Here is a 16,584-nt window from a genome sequence, read left to right on the forward strand (position 1 = left end):
CAGCACCAGTCCCGGAGCACAGGATTCGATGGGTTGATTTTGATCGATATCTTCGAAATTCCCTTCAGTTCTTGTTGATGACACCGCTTGCTAATGGAAAGAATGGGACTGCCTCCTGGATCAAAATGTCCAGGCAACTTCCTGATGTCCTGTTTCGCAGTAGGAGAGCTCATGCCAAGTGCCCAGCCTGACAGCTTTCTCTATGTGACAGTGGTGACCCCCCACTTAATGGGTCTCCTGGGCCCAATGGATAACCCCCCCACCCACCCCCCACCCCCCCCAGGTATAAGCTGCCCCAAGTTTCTCCACCTGCCTTGGCCTTGCTACCCTGATCTCCACTGCCTTCGTCCTCCAAACCCCTCCATCCTCCTCATCAAGGCCTGCCAGTCTGGCCCCAGTGGGACCCCTACACTCACCTATGGTCCCAGCTCTAGTGCAGCACATCTTCCTGCGATATCAGCAGTGACAACTGCTCCTGATGGAATGGGAGAGTGTCAGCCTCAGAGCTGGGACTTACTGTTGCCGAGGGGTGGGGATCCCACCCCAAGCCTATTAGCCTTTTAGCTTGGGGCAGGGGGAGGCAGGTGAAGAAATTCATAAGAACATAAGAAATGGAACCATGAGTAGGCCATTTGGCCCATTTAGTCAGCTCCAACATTCGCTAAGGCCATGGCTGATCTGATTGAGGCCTCAGCTCTGCCTATCTGCCTGCCCCCCATAGCCTTTGACTTCCTTGCCAGTCTAGAATCTGTCTGACTCAGCTTTGAATATATTCAATGACCCAGTCTCCACTGGTCTCTGGAGTAGTGAATTCCAAATTCCTTCTCATCTCGGTCTTAAATGGGAAATCCCTTATACTTAAAGTATTCCCCCTCATTCTAGATTTTCCCACAAGGGGAAACATCCTCTCAACATCCACACCCTGTCAAAGCCCAGCAGAATTTTATATGTTTCAATAAGATCACCTCTCATTCTCCTAAACTCCAATGAGTATAGGCCCAACCTGTTCAACCTTCCCCCATAAGACAAACTCTTCATCCCAGGAATCAGCTGAGTGAACCCTCCTTGAGCTGCTTTCAGTGTGTGTCTGTCCCTCATTAGGAAAGCAAAACTACATCGTTCTCCAGGGCTGTTTTCACCAATGGCCTGTAGAGCTGTAGCAAGCATTCCCTACTTTTATACTCACCCCCCTTGCAATAAAGGCCAACATTCCATTTGCTTTCCTAATTATTTGCTATATGGGTGGCGTAGTGGTATTGTCATGGGACTGATAATCTAGAGACCCAGGGTAATGCTTTGAGGACCAGGGTTTGAATCCCACCACAGCAGATGGTGAAATTTGAATTAATCTGATGGGGACCACAAAACCATTACCATAAAAATCCACCTGGTTCGCTAATGTCCTTTAGGCCTACATGTGACTCCAGGCCCACAGCAATGTGGTTGATTCTTAAAGTGCTCTCTGAACAAGGTTTCAGCTTGCACCCCCCCCCACACACACAGGCAGTGCTCCTGCTCATGTTTCAGGGTGAATTGTATTCCATGTCCCTTATCCTGGATCTGTGGGACTCAGCTCTTCCTGAATCGAATGATACCTGACATTCATGGCATCCTGACGAGACCCACTCTGGGCTTGGCTACCTCCCTATGTAGATAGGGCAATGCAGTGTCCTGAATGCTCCTCCTTCACCTCATCCCCACTTCCAGTGATTTATCTTATTTCAGGATCTCAGCATCCTCAAGGGCTGAACCTCTCCGGAGGGTCATATTGGAACAGAGACCTGGCTCAAAGAAGGGAAAGGTTGGGAATTCAATATTCCTGGATACAAGGTGTTCAGGAAATATAGAGAAGGAAGAAAAGGAGGAAGAGTGGCAGTATTGATTAAGTCAAACGTTGCAGAGCTGGAGAGATAAGATGTCTCAGGGATCAAGGATGGAATTAATTTGGCCAGAGCTAAGGAACAAAAAGGTGAAATGATGTTGCTTGGTGTAGCTGTAGGTCACCAACTAGAGGGAACCATATAGAGGAACAAATTTGCAAGAAATTACAGAGAAGCACAAGAATGGCAAAGTAGTTATAATAAGGGACTTTATCCTAACATAGACTGGGATAACAGGAAAAGGCAGGGAATAGACTGGGATAATGGGAAAAGGCAGGGAATAGACTGGGATAATGGGAAAAGACAGGGTAGTGGGACTAGTTGAGTACCTCTTGCAGAGTTACAAGAGCAGGGAAGTTATGATGAACTTATCTAAGACACTGGTTAGACCTCAACTGGAGTATTGTGTACAGTTCTGGGCGCCACACTATAGGAAGGGTGTGAACACGTTCGAGAGAGTGCAGAAGAGGCTTACAAGAATGGTTCCAGGGATGAGACACTTCAGTTATGAGGAAAAATTGGAGAAGTTGGGACTGTTTTCCTCGGAGAGGAGAAGGCTAAGAGGAGACTTGATAGAAGTTTTCAAAATCATGAGGGGTCTGGACAGAGTAGATAGGGAGAAACTGTCCCTGCTCGTAAACGGATCGAGAAACAGAGGGCACAGTTTTAAAGTGTTTTACAAAAGAAACAAATGTGAGTTGAGAAAAAACTTAGGGTTTGGAATGCACTGCCTGGAAGTGTGGTGGAGGCAGATTCAATTGAGGCATTCAAGAGGGCATTGGGTGACTATTTAAATAGAAACAATGTGCAGGGTTATGGGGAAAAGGCAGGAGATTGGCACTAAGTTACAATACTCAGAGAGCCGGTGCAGACACGATGGGCGGAATGGCCTCCTTCTACACTATAACAATTCTGTGATTCAGACAGCTGGCATGGATATAATGGGCCAAATGGTCTGACAGCATCTGTGGAGAGGGATACAGTTAACGTTTCGAGTCCGTATGACCCTTCATCAGAACTAAGACATATAGAAATGAGATGAAATATAAGCTGCTGGGGGGGGGTGGGATAGGTAGATCTCGATAGGGGGCCAGTGATAGGTGGAGGCCAAGAAGACACTGTCAAAGATGTCATAGACAAAAGGACAAAGGGGTGTTGATGGTGGTGGCATTATCTAAAGGATGTGCTAATGGGGACATTAAGGGAAGCAAGCAGGACAAGCTAGTGACAGATGGCCCTAGTGGGGGTGGGGTGGAGTGGGGTGGGGGGAAGGGATCGAATGGGCTAAAAGGTGGAGATGAAACAATAGATCAAAATAAATTTTAAAATAGGAGGGGAAAGAAAAAAATATAGTTTAAAAACATTATAAATTATTGGAACAAGGGGGATCAGAAAGGGGGTGGGGATGGAGGAGAGAGCTCTTGATCTAAAGTTGTTGAATTCAATATTCAGTCCGGAAGGCTGTAAAGTGCCTAGTCGGAAGATGAGGTGTTGTTCCTCCAGTTTGCGTTGAGCTTCAATGGAACAATGCAGCAGGCCAAGGACAGACATGTGGGCAAGAGAGCAGGGTGGAGTGTTAAAATGGCAAGTGACAGGGAGGTCTGGGTCATGCTTGCGGACAGACGGAAGGTGTATTTTATAATGTTTTTGGCTTGATTTTCGAGGAGCACATTAAAGATATAGAATTATTAGAGGAGAATTCCGGGACCGATTACTGAACTATGAGGGATATACTAGGAGTGAGGACTATCTACTTTAGGACTTTATTGTTTGGAAAAGAGGAGGATGAAGCTGAGATCCTTCAGATTTCCCAGAGTTTGGAGTACTCAATGAAAGTCCATCTTTTCAGCTTGGAACATTGTTAGGGAAACACAAAACTTCAGTAACCTGTTAGAAGCATGGAGCATGTGATATCCTGGCCTTTCTCAACTGGAGGATAGAGTACAAAAGCATGGCAGTTATGTTAAACTTGTATAAAACACTGTTTCAGCCTTAATTGGAGTATTGCGTCCAGTCCTGGGCCACACACTTTAGGAAGAATGTGAAGGCATTAGAGAGAGTGCACAAAAGATTCATGAGAATGGTTCCAGGGAGGAGGAACTTTGGTTACATAGATTGGAGAAGTTGGAACAACTCTCCTCAGAGACGAGAAGGTTGAGAGGAGATTTGATAAAGATATTGAAACTCATGAGGGGTCTGGACAGAGTAGATAGGGAGATGCTGCTCCCATTGATGGAAGGATCAAGAACCAGAGGGCACAGATAATTGGCAAAATTAGTGACATGAGGAGAAACCTTTTCACCAAATAAATGGTTAGGATCTGGAATGTACTGACTCAGGGTGGTGAAGACAGGTTCAACTGAGCCATTCAAGAGGAATTGGATTATTATCTGAAAAGGAAGAATGTGCAGGGTTATGGGGCAAAGGTGTGGGAGTGGCACTAGGTAAATTGTTCCTTCAGAGAGCCAGCACAGACATGATGGGCTGAATGGCCACTTTCTGTGCTGTAACAATTGTATGATTCTATTATTCTGTGATTACCAAAGGCCTAATAGTGTGGAGCTACAGGATACACTATAACCACCCTAAGCAGGAGCATGGGTATTTACCTCTACAAATTTCATTAAAACTTACAGAACTATCAGATTCAGCTCACAGAAACTCCTCCTTTCTAATTTCACAGCTCTTCTTGCTTTTTCCCTTTAGGCTTTACTCCTATGTGAATGAGGAGGTCCTGTTCTCAAGGCCAACATTCGCTAGATTCATTGCTCTCTTAAGCAACTACCACCGAATGACAGGCATCGCAGAAAAGTTCACCATGGAACAATTGGAAGAACAAGACATGTTTATCACAGAGATTATGAAGACCTTTATCATGGACAAACTGTTTCGGGTCCTCCTGTCAAAGAGTAAGTGTCCTACGTCATCACATTCTTTCAGCAGTGATGTGACTTTCTGTTCTCAAACTGTGACTCTGTCTTCATTAGCACAGTCAGAATATAGACTATGAAACAGGCAGGTTAGATGCAACAGAGCTTTCTACAGAGCTGATATTCCATTGTTCCCAATGGTCAAATCAGCACTGTGACGATTTTCAGGTTTGACTCCTGCTCTGTTAGTTGGCCAGGATGTCACCAGAGCAGCTATGACATGTGGCTGAGAAGGAAAACTTCAACCTGAGAACCCACTCCACCACTGCCCCAAAGACATACACATGCCCAGGCTGTACATACAGATACTAAGCAGCGAGGAGGATAGTAACAGGGGAGCATGGATAGATTGATGAAATGGGTGGACACATGAAAATGAAATTTAATGCAGAGAAACTTAAACTGATACATTTTGGTAGACAGAATAAGGGGATGTAATATAAAGGTTACAGTTTTAAAGATGTAAATGTACACTGTTACAATCCTTTGCCAGGACATGGGGGAGATCTGATTAGGGACCAGTAAAGTTTTGTTTAGGTAAAGGTTGAGATTCCAGGCACCTGCTTTTGAAATAAAGCCCACAAGATTCCACTGGTTTTAAACGAACAAAAATAAACTTTACACTCAAATTCAGAAAGATAGAACAACCTAGAATATCTTATATTGTAACATTCAGGGTAAGTGTGAGGTACACGTGAATTAACTGTGGTCGAACACACCACACTACATATCAACCAAGACACAGTCCATAGATTTCTCAAGAACACATCCAGGCATCAAATAAACACCAAGGCACCCAATCTCATTGAAACTCTGTCTCATGAGGAATTACTTTCAAAGGTCTCTCCTTGGAATTCTCTCCAAAAGTCACTCCCACTCAGACAGCTTTAACAATGGCCCACCTCACAGGGTTCCAGTCTCGCCTTCCCAGATTCCTTTTCCCTAGATTCCTAATTCTGCATTTCAGCTTCTACTTCCTGGCGTAATTTCAACTCTTTGCTAGACATAACTTCACTGATCTGGTACTATCCCTGAGTTTCTCCAAACTCCTGCCTCCAGCTATCCTGACTATCAGGGCTTCCCCTGAGCTCTCTCTGATTGGCAGGGCTTCCACTGAGCCCTCTCTGATTGGCTGGGCTTTCCCTGAGACCTCTCTGATTGGCTGGGCTTTCCCTGAGCCCTCTCTGATTGTCTGGGCTTTCCCTGAGCCCTCCCTGATTGACTGGGCTTTCCCTGAGCCCTCTCTGATTGGCTGGGCTTTCGCTGAGCCCTCTCTGATTGGCTGGGTTTCCCTGAGCCCTCTCTGATTGGCTGGGCTTACCCTGAGCGCTGCCTGCAACACTCCTGGCTGACTCTCCCAAAACTAACTGCCTCAAGAAGAGATGTTCACTGACCCTTGAAGTGATCTGGGGATCTATCAAAACACTCCCAGAGGGTCCCACCCTTGTTAACTAGTCAGGAACCAATGTAACAAGCATTGGAACATCTTGTACCTTAAATGTTACAACCTCCACAGACTTTTAATTTAGCATGCAGGGACACAAAGATCAATAGATTTCAGGACAACACAAATTGTTGAAGATGGCAGGACAAGTTGATAAAACTGTTAAAAAGGCAAACAGGATTCTGGGATTGATAAACAGAATCATAGAAAAGCAAGGAAGACATGTTAAACCTTTCCAAATAACTGCTTAGGCACAGCTGGAATGTTGTGACCAGTCTGAGGTAAACACATTAAGAATGCCAAGGCCTTAGAATGATGGGATCGTGGATGGTTACAGCACAAAGGGAGGTCCTTGGAGCCATTGTGTCCATGCCAGCTCTCTGCAAGAGACAGCAGAGGCACAGTTACACTACTGGGTGTAGTCTATAGGCCACAGAGTAGTGGGGAAGATATTAAGGAACAAATTTGCAAGGAAATTATAGAGAGGTGTAGAAACTACAAAGTAGTTATAAAAGGAACTTTATATAAATGTAGGCTGGGATGGTAATAGCAATATTCAGGCTTGGGCTGGTAAGTAGCAAATAACATTCACATCACACAAGTGCCAGGCAATGACCATCTCCAACAAGAGAGGATCCAACCATCTCCCCTTGACATTCAATGGCATTACTGTCACTGAATACCCTCACTATTGACAAAATGGGGGTTATCATCATCCAGAAACTGAACTGGATCAGCGATATAAATACTAAGGCTATAAAACCAGGTCAGGGGCTGAGAAATCTGCAGCAGTAACTCACCTCCTGACTCCCTAAAGCCTGTCCACCATCTAAAAGGCACAAGTCAGGAGTGTGATGGAATACTCTCCACTTGCCTGGATGAGTGCAGCTCCTACAACACTCAAAAAGTTTCAACATCATTCAAAAGAAAACATTGACTCCCTCCACCACCAACACACAGTGTCATGCAGACTGTGAGATATACAGGATGCACTGCAGGAACTCACCCAAGACTCCTTAGACAGCACCTTCCAAACCCACGACCACTACCACCTAGAAGGACAAGGGCAGCAGACACGTGAGAACAAAGAACAAAGAAAAGTACATCACAGGAACAGGCCCTTCGGCCCTCCAAGCTTGTGCCAATCATATTGCCCGTCAAATAAAACATTTTGCACTTCCGGGGTTCGTATCCCTCTATTCCCATCCTATTCACGTATTTGTCAAGCTGCATCTTAAACACCACTATTGTACCTGCTTCCACCACCTCCTCTGGCAGCGAATTCCACACACTCACTACCCTCTGCGTAAAAAACTTGCCCCGTACATCTCCTCTATAGTTTTCTCCTCTCACCTTAAATCTATGTCCCCTAGTAATTGACTCTTGCACCCTGGGAAAAGCTTCTGACTATCTACTCTGTCCATGCCACTCATAATTTTGTAAACTTCTATCAGTCACCCCTCAAACTCCGTCACTCTAGTGAGAACAATCCGAGTTTCTCCAACCTCTCCTCATAGCTAATAACCTTCAGACCAGGCAGCATCCTGGTAAACCTCCTCTGCACCCTCTCCAATGCCTCCATATCCTTCTGGTAATGTGGCGACCAGAATTGCACGCAATATTCCAAGTGTGACCTAACCAAGGTTCTATACAGCTGCAGCATGACTTCCCAGCTTTTATACTCAATACCCCTGCCAATGAAGGCAAGCATGCCATATGCCTTCCTGACTACCTTATCCACCTGCGTTGCCACTTTCAGTGACCTGTGGACCTGTACACCCAGATCCCTCTGCCCGTCGATGCACTTAAGGGTTCTGCCATTTACTGTATAATTCCTACCTGGATTAGACCTTCCAAAATGCATTACCTCACATTTGTCCGGATTAAACTCCACCTGCCATTTCTCTGCCCAAGTCTCCAACCGATCTATATCCCGATGTATCCTTTGACAATCCTCTTCACTGTCTGCAACTCCTCTGCAAACTTACTAATTAGCCCAGTTACATTTTCCTCCAAATCATTTATTGATACCACAAACAGCAAAGGTCCCAGCGCTGATCCCTGCAGAACACCACTAGTCACAGCTCTCCATTCAGAAAAGCACCCTTCCACTGCTACCCTCTGTCTTCTATGACCAAGCCAAATCTGTATCCATCTTGCCAGCTCACCCCTGATCCCATGTGACTTTACCTTCTGTACCAGTCTGCCATGAGGGACCTTGTCAAAGGCCTTACTGAAATCCATGTACATAACATCCACTGCCCTTCCATCGTCGATCATCTTTGTCACTTCCACGAAAAACTCAATCAAGTTAGTGAGACACGACCTCCCCTTCACAAAACCATGCTGCCTCTCACTAATATGCCCATTTGCTTCCAAATGGTAATAAATCCTGTCACGAAGAATCTCCTCTAATAATTTCCCTACCACTGAAGTAAGTCTCACCAGCCTGTAATTTCCTGGATTATCCCTGCTACCCTTCTTAAACAATGGAACAACATTGACCATTCTCCAGTCCTCTGCGACCTCACCTGTAGCCAGTGAGGATACAAAGATTTCTGTCAAGGCCCCAGCAATCTCCTCCCTTGCCTCCCTCAGTACTCTGGGGTAGATCCCATCTGGCCCTGGTGACTTATCCACCTTAATATTCTTCAAGATGCCTAACACCTCCTCTTTTTTGATCTCAACATGATCCAGGCTATCTACATACTCTTCCCTAGACAAATCGACCGCTTGTCCTTCTCTTTGGTGAATACTGATGAGAAGTATTCATTAAGTATCTCTCCCATTTCTTCTGGCTCCACACACAGATTCCCACCTCTGTCCCTGAGTGGGCCAACCTTTTCCCTGGCTACCCCCTTGCTTTTTACATATGTTACATCTAGGAGGGTAACTTGCAGGTGGAACACCACCACCTGCAAGTTCCCCTCCAAGTCACTCACCACCCTGGCTTGTAAACATTTCACCATTCCTTCACTGTCCTGGGTCAAAATCCTGGAACTCCCTTCCTAACAGCACAGTGGCTGTACCTAAATTACAAGGGCAGTTAAGGGTGAGCAACAAATTCTAGCCTAGCCAGCAATGTCCACATCCTCTGAAACAATAAATAAAAGCATAAAGGACAGGGATTGGGAAGGATTTCTAAAGTGTTCAGGAGAATGTTCTACATCAGCGAGTTTCTAGGCCAACAAGGAATGAGACATTGCTGGATCTGCTTCAGGAGAATGAGATGGAATAAGTGGATCAAGTGCCAGGTGGGGAACATTTAGGGGCAATAATCATATGTTATGGTACTATGATTATAAATTTTATATACTGATATAGAAAAGGACAAAGAGGTGTTGATGATGGTGATATTATCTAAGGAATGTGCTAATGGTGACATTAAGGCTAGAAAGCAGGACAAGCAAGTGACAGATAGCCCTAGTGGGGGAGGGGGAAGGGGGGGAAGGGATTGAAATAGGCTAAAAGGTAGAGATAAAACAATGGATGGAAATACATTTAAAAATAATGGAAATAGCTGGGAAAAGAAAAATATATATAAATTATTGGAAATAAGGGGATCGGAAAGGGGGTGGGGATGGAGGAGAGCGTTCATGATCTAAAATTGTTGAATTCAATATTCAGTACGGAAGACTGTAAAGTGCCTAGTCAGAAGATGAGGTGCTGTTCCTCCAGTTTGCGTTGAGCTTCACTGGAACAATGCAGCAGGCCAAGGACGGACATGTGGGCATGAGAGCAGGGTGGAGTGTTGAAATGGCAAGTGACAGGGAGGTCTGGGTCATGCTTGTGGATAGACCGAAGGTGTTCTGCAAAGCGGTCACTCAGTCTGCGTTTGGTCTCTCCAATGTAGAGTAAACCGCATTGGGAGCAGCGAATGCAGTAGACTAAATTGGGGGAAGTGCAAGCGAAATGCTGCTTCACTTGAAAGTTTGGGCCCTTGGACAGTGAGGAGGGGGGACGTAAAGGGGCAGGTGTTGCACCTTCTGCGATTGCATGGGAAGGTGCCGTGGGAGGGGATAGAGGTGTAGGGGGTGATGGAGGAGTGGACCAGGGTGTCCCGGAGGGAATGATCCCTGCGGAATGCCGCCGGGGGGAGGAGGGGGGTGGCGAAGGGAAGATGTGTTTGGTGGTGGCATCATGCTGGAGTTGGCGGAAATGGCAGAGGATGATCCTTTGAATGCGGAGGCTGGTGGGGTGATAAGTGAGGACAAGGGAGTCCCTATCATGTTTCTGGGAGGAAGAGGAAGGAGTGAGGGTGGATGCGTGGGACATGGGCCGGACACGGTTGAGGGCCCTGTCAACCACCGTGGGTGGAAAACCTTGGTTAAGGAAGAAGGAAGACATGTCAGAGGAACTATTTTTGAAGGTAGCATAATCAGAACAGATGCGACGGAGGCGAAGGAACTGAGAGACTGGGATGGAGTCCTCACAGAAAGCGGGGTGTGAGGAGCTGTAGTCGAGGTAGCTGTGGGAGTCGGTAGGCTTGTAATGGATATTGGTGGACAGTCTATCACCAGAGATTGAGACAGAGAGGTCAAGGAAGGGAAGGGAAGTGTCAGAGATGGACCATGGGAAAATGATGGAGGGGTGGAAATTGGAAGCAACGTTAATACATTTTTCCAAGTCCCGACGAGAGCATGAAGCAGCACCGAAGTAATCATCGATGTACCGGAGAAAGAGTTGTGGAAGGGAGCCGGACTAGAACTGGAACAAGGAATGTTCCACAAACCCCATAAAGAGACAGGCATAGCTTGGGCCCATGCGGGTACCCATAGCCACACCTTTTATTTGGAGGAAGTGAGAGGAGTTTAAGGAGAAATTGTTCAGCGTGAGAACAAGTTCAGCCAGACGGAGGAGAGTAGTGGTGGATGGGGATTGTTCGGGCCTCTGTTCGAGGAAGAAGCTAAGGGCCCTCAGACCATCCTGGTGGGGGATGGAGGTGTAGAGGGATTGGATGTCCATGGTGAAGAGGAGGCAGTTAGGGCCAGGGAACTGGAAATTGTTGATATGACGTAGGGTGTCAGAGGAATCACGGAAGTAGTTGGGAAGAGACTGGACAAGGAGAGAGAGAATGTCTTGACTATCTTGACTCCATTCTCCTTCAGTCTGTCCACAAGTATTACCCAGCCCTCCCTGTCACTTGCCATTTCAACACTCCACCCTGCTCTCATGCCCACATGTCCGTCCTTGGCCTGCTGCATTGTTCCAGTGAAACTCAACACAAACTGGAGGAACAGCACCTCATCTTCCGACTAGACACTTTACAGCCTTCCGGACTGAATATTGAGTTCAACAATTTTAGATCATAAACTCTCTCTTCCATCCCCACCCCCTTTCCAATCCCCCTTTTTCCAATAATTTATATAGATTTTTCTTTTCCCACCTATTTTCATTATTTTTAAATGTATTTCCATCCATTGTTTTATCTCTACCTTTTAGCCTATTTCAATTCCTTCCCCCCCACCCCACCCCCACTAGGGCTATCTGTACCTTGTTCATCCTGCTTTCTACCCTTAAAGTCACCTATTAGCACATTCCTTAGATAATATCACCACCTTCAACACCTCTCATTCCTTTTGTCTGTGACATCTTTTGGTTATCTCCACCTATCACTGGCCCTCTATCCAGCTATACCTGTCTCATCCCCCCTTAAACCATTTTATTTTACCTCTTTTCTATTTTTCCTTAGTTCTGTTGAAGAGTCATATGGATATGAAATGTTAACTGTGTTCATCTCCACAGATGCTGCCAGACCTGCTGAGTTTTTCCAGGTATTTTTGTTTTTGTTTTGGATTTCCAGCATCCGCAGTTTTTTGCTTTTATCTTAAAGAGGAGATAATTTGGGTACAGTCAAGGTACATTCCCATGAGGAAAAAGGTAGGATAAACAAAGCCAGAGCTCCATGGACGATGGAAGATATGGAGAGTAAGATGGAGCAGGGTGCATATAACAGATGACTGGTCAATAATTCAAGTCAGAACCAGGTTGCATATAGAAAATTCAGAGGGGAAATTGAAAAAAGGAAATAAAAGCATCAAAGAGAGAGTATGAGAAGACACTGGCCGATAACACAAAAGGAAATCAAAAGTCTTTTACAGGCATATAAAAGGGTGATAAAAGGAGGAGTGGGGCTGATTAGGGACCAAAAAGAGGATCAACACGTAGAGGCAGAGGTATGGCCTACACGTATTAAATTAGTATTTTGCATCTGTCTTTACCCAAATGCTACCAAAGTCATAGTGAAGATGAGATAGTTGAGACACTGGATGGGTTGAAAATTGGTAAAGAGGAGGTCGTAGAAAGGCTGCCTGTACTTAAAGTTGATAAGTCGCCGAGACTGGATAAGATGGATTCGAGATACTGAGGTCAGTAAGGATGGAAATTGCAGAGCTGCTGGTCATAATCTTCCAGCTCCTTAGATATCTCCTTAGGTGCTGCCAGAGGATTGGAGAATTACAAATGTTACAAAAGAAGGAAGCAAGGATAAGTCCAGTAACTACAGAGCAGTCAATTTAACCTCAGTGGTGGGGAATTTTAGAGATGATAATCAGGACAAAATTAACAGTCACTCCGATCTACGTGGAATATCTAAAGCCAGCATGGATTTTTTAAGGGAAAATTGTGTTTAACTAAACTTGCTTATGTTTTTTGATGAGTTTTTTGAACATTGATAAGGGTAATGCTGTTGATGTGGTCTACATGCATTTCCAAAAGGCATTTGATAAGGTGCTGTACAACAGACCTGTCAGCACAGTTAGAGCTCATGGAATAAAAGAGACAGAAGCAACATGGACACGAAATTGGTTGCGTGACAAGCTTGCGGTTGTTTTTAACTGAAAGAAGGGTTATAGCCATGTTCCGCAGGATTCAGTACTAAGACCATTGCTTTTCTCGACCATTATTAATGACTTACACTTGAGTGTGTGGCAAATAATTTCAAAATTTACAGATGACATAAAACTTGAAAGAAATCCCAACCAGAAAATGTTGACATCATTTGCATTTGACAATATTCAACAGGCACCATTTGTGCCCATTTGTGATCATCTACACTCGAAAACAATCATTTAACCATCATTTCACTTCCCAGGTAGCAATTAACCAACATCATCAACCAATAACTGACATCAAATGGAGCCAAACAGTGCTCGAACAACATAATCTGCAATCATTTAGCATCATTTAATTACCTTCAAATCAGTCAGAAACAATTCAACTGACATCCAAAGTGGTTAGGGATGGCTCGTGAGGGACAATTCAAAGTTCTACCGTCACAATAAAATGTGACCAAGGCCGGGGTTTTCTGCTGCTGTGTGTGGCAGGTGTCAGAGTGGGTGGGAGCGCAAAATATCAGGAGATCACAAAAATCAGTTTCAGGTTGTTCTAAAACCAGTTTGCGATTGTCCGTAATGGTGGGCCATCTTCCTGCTACCGTATGGCAGGAACCGAATTCCAATGCTTTAACATCTTATTACAAGCCCAACTGCACATTGCTCAAGACTTTGAAGTTTGTTTACCCAGCTGTCTGTGGGCAGTACTCGCAGTCATCAGCACCAGGCTTCACAGGCAGCACCACATCACCTTTAAGGAGGCCCCCAGGCAGGTCACTACCTACCAGAGCAACCAGAAGACTAGGTGGCTTTTCAATGTGGCTGCAGTGCTAGGGCATGCTTGGGGAAGGGGTGATGGTATCCCAGGGTGTTTGTTGGGGCACATGTTGATCTATGCAAGTGGCCTCAAGTGGCCTCAAGATGGTGAAGGCTGTGTGTGAGAGAGCGAGTGGCAATGTCCCTTGAGCTGGCAGTGAGTGAGATGTCAGTGAATGTGTGATGGGCTTATGAGGGTTTTTTTAATTCATTCACTGGATGTGGGTGTCACTGGCTGGGCCAGCGTTTATTACCCATCCCTAATTGCCCTTGAGAAGGTGGTGGTGAGCTGCCTCCTCGAACTGCTGCAGTCCCTGTGCTGTAGGTATACCCACAGTGCTGTTAGGGAGGGAGTTCTAGGATTTTGACCCGGCGACAGTGAAGGAACGGTGATATATTTCCAAATCAGGATGGTGAGTGACTTGGAGGAGAACTTGCAGGTGGTGGTGTTCCCATATATCTAGTGCCCTTGTCCTGCTAGATGGTAGAGGATACAAGTCCGGAAGGAAGCTTGACTAATTTCCTAATTGACTATTACTAGGTGCATCTTGTTTATGGTAGACATTGCTATTACTGTGTGCCGATGGTGAGGGAGTGAATGTTTAAGGTTTTGAATGGGGTGCCAATCAAGCAGGCTGCTTTGTCCTGGATGATGTCGAGCTTCACTCATTCAGCCAAGTGGAGAGGATTCCCAGCCTCTGACCTGCTCTTATAGCCACAATATTTATATGACTGGAACAGTTAAACTTCTGGTCAATGGTAACCACCAGGATGTTGATGCTGTTGAAAAGCAATGGGATGTGGTCAGATTTCCTCCTGTTGTAGATGGTCATTATGTTACTTGCCACTTATCAGCCCAAGCCTGTCCAGGTCTTGCTGCATATGGGCAAGGACAACTTCAGTATGTGAGGAGTTGTAAATGGTGCTGAACGTTGTGCAATCATCATTGAACATCCCCACTTCTGACCTTATGATGGAAGGAAGGTCATTGATGAAGCGACTGAAGATGGCTGGGCCGAGGACACTACCCTGAGGAACTCCTGCAGTGATGTCCTGGAGCTGAGATGATTGGTCTCCATCATTCACAACCATCTCCGTTTGTGCTAGGTATGACTCTAACCAGTGGAGAGTTTTCCCCCGATTCCCATTGACTCCAGTTTTGCTAGGGCTCCTTGATGTCACACTCAGTCAAATGCTGCCTTGATGTCAAGGGCAGTCACTCTCACCTCACCTCGGGAGTTCAGCTCTTTTGTCCATGTTTGAACCAAGGCTGTAATGAGGTCAGAAGCTGAGTGACCCTGGTGGATCCCAAACTGAGTGTCAGTGAGCAGGTTATTGCTTGATAGCACAGTTGATGTCCCCATCCAGCAGTTTACTGAGTGTGTGAGTTTAGAGCGATGAAATAGTTGCCTGACCCTGGTGGCATGGATGGGATCATTCATCCTCTTTCTGCACTGGATGGTCAACCTCTTCTGTGCAGCGTTGGTACTGACCAACACTGCCACCGCCTCCCAAGCCAGAGTGGTGAGACTGCTGGACATCCTGCAGCCAGAGCAAGGGTGGAGGACATCATGGTGAGCTTCTAAAAGGCATTCCAGGGACAGGTCACTGAGCTCTTCTTGGCCTTCAGGGCCATGTGTTCACTGGAGCAGTCCTAGGCTGTAAGCATTGAGGATTGTGGGTGGCTGCAGTTTAGATATGGCCCCGTGAGGTAATGGTGATTCAGAGGCTCTCCGCTAGCGAGATAGCGGGATTCCTGTGGCTGCATAATGAATGGGGTGGGAAGCGGACGATACGGCACAAAACAGTTGGCTGGAAAAACATTCTTTTACACGAGCGCCACGTCACCTAGTGCAATTCAGGAATAGGACAATAGAAGTGAGGATATCATGGCTGTTTACACATCTAGATCCTGTCCTAGTGCCTATGACCTAGTGTGCTACCCGGACAGTGCCATGGAACTTGCTTTATTTTGTGACACAGCCACTCCTGGTCTAATTCACAAAGGATTGTCAGCAGCAATATGAGCATGGAAACAATTCAACTTTCCCAGGACATAGGCACAATAGACAACAAAAACATAATCCTTTCAGTCCCCAGAGAACTTCTTCACTGTTAAAGCTCAATAGAAAGGCTTTATACCACAGGAGCAGATCTCAGAAACATGCACATGGATCATGTATTCCTCACAGTGTTTGAACCAAAACCACCTGACTTTAACTCGCTTTGTGTTTGAGAGATGCAGAGGTCACAGCCCCAGTGGCTCATCTGCAGCCCACAGAGCGCCTTCCTACACTGGACCATCATCATGATGCTGCCTCCTCTGTGTGAGTCACTGCCGCTGGGTAGAGCTGAGAGCAGGACTGCAGCCTTGGGGGACAACACAGCTCCATGGCTGGGGGAAGGGCGCGGTACTGTGGACTGGGGCCAAGAGAGGGTCCGAGGCCAAAAGCTGCCTGGGGTAGGACACAGGACCATGGTTTAGAGCCAAGAGCAGCTCTGAGGCCAAGGATAGGACCATGGCCTGGGGCCAAGTGAGGCTAGGTGCTGTGATTGGGAGCCTGGTATGGGAGTGGGGCTGGTGGGGGAAAGGGGTGAAGATGACAGTGAGTGCTGACAACTGATGAAAAACTTACTCCAAATTACACCTTTTGATATCAAATAATGTCAAATGATTAGCG

At 46.0% G+C, this 16,584-nt stretch overlaps 1 protein-coding gene across 1 annotated transcript in view; it reads left to right on the forward strand.

Annotated features, from left to right (window-relative positions):
- endou (endonuclease, polyU-specific) overlaps positions 1–16,584 on the forward strand; it is a 164,631-nt gene that overhangs the window by 41,252 nt on the left and 106,795 nt on the right. Inside the window, exon 8 of the mRNA XM_041174297.1 lies at positions 4,587–4,789. Coding sequence (XP_041030231.1) covers positions 4,587–4,789 — 203 coding nt within the window. The remainder of the gene's footprint in view (positions 1–4,586; positions 4,790–16,584) is intronic.

The sequence above is a fragment of the Carcharodon carcharias genome, chromosome 25, assembly GCF_017639515.1.
Source record: "Carcharodon carcharias isolate sCarCar2 chromosome 25, sCarCar2.pri, whole genome shotgun sequence".
In the NCBI taxonomy this organism is placed as follows: Eukaryota; Metazoa; Chordata; class Chondrichthyes; order Lamniformes; family Lamnidae; genus Carcharodon; species Carcharodon carcharias.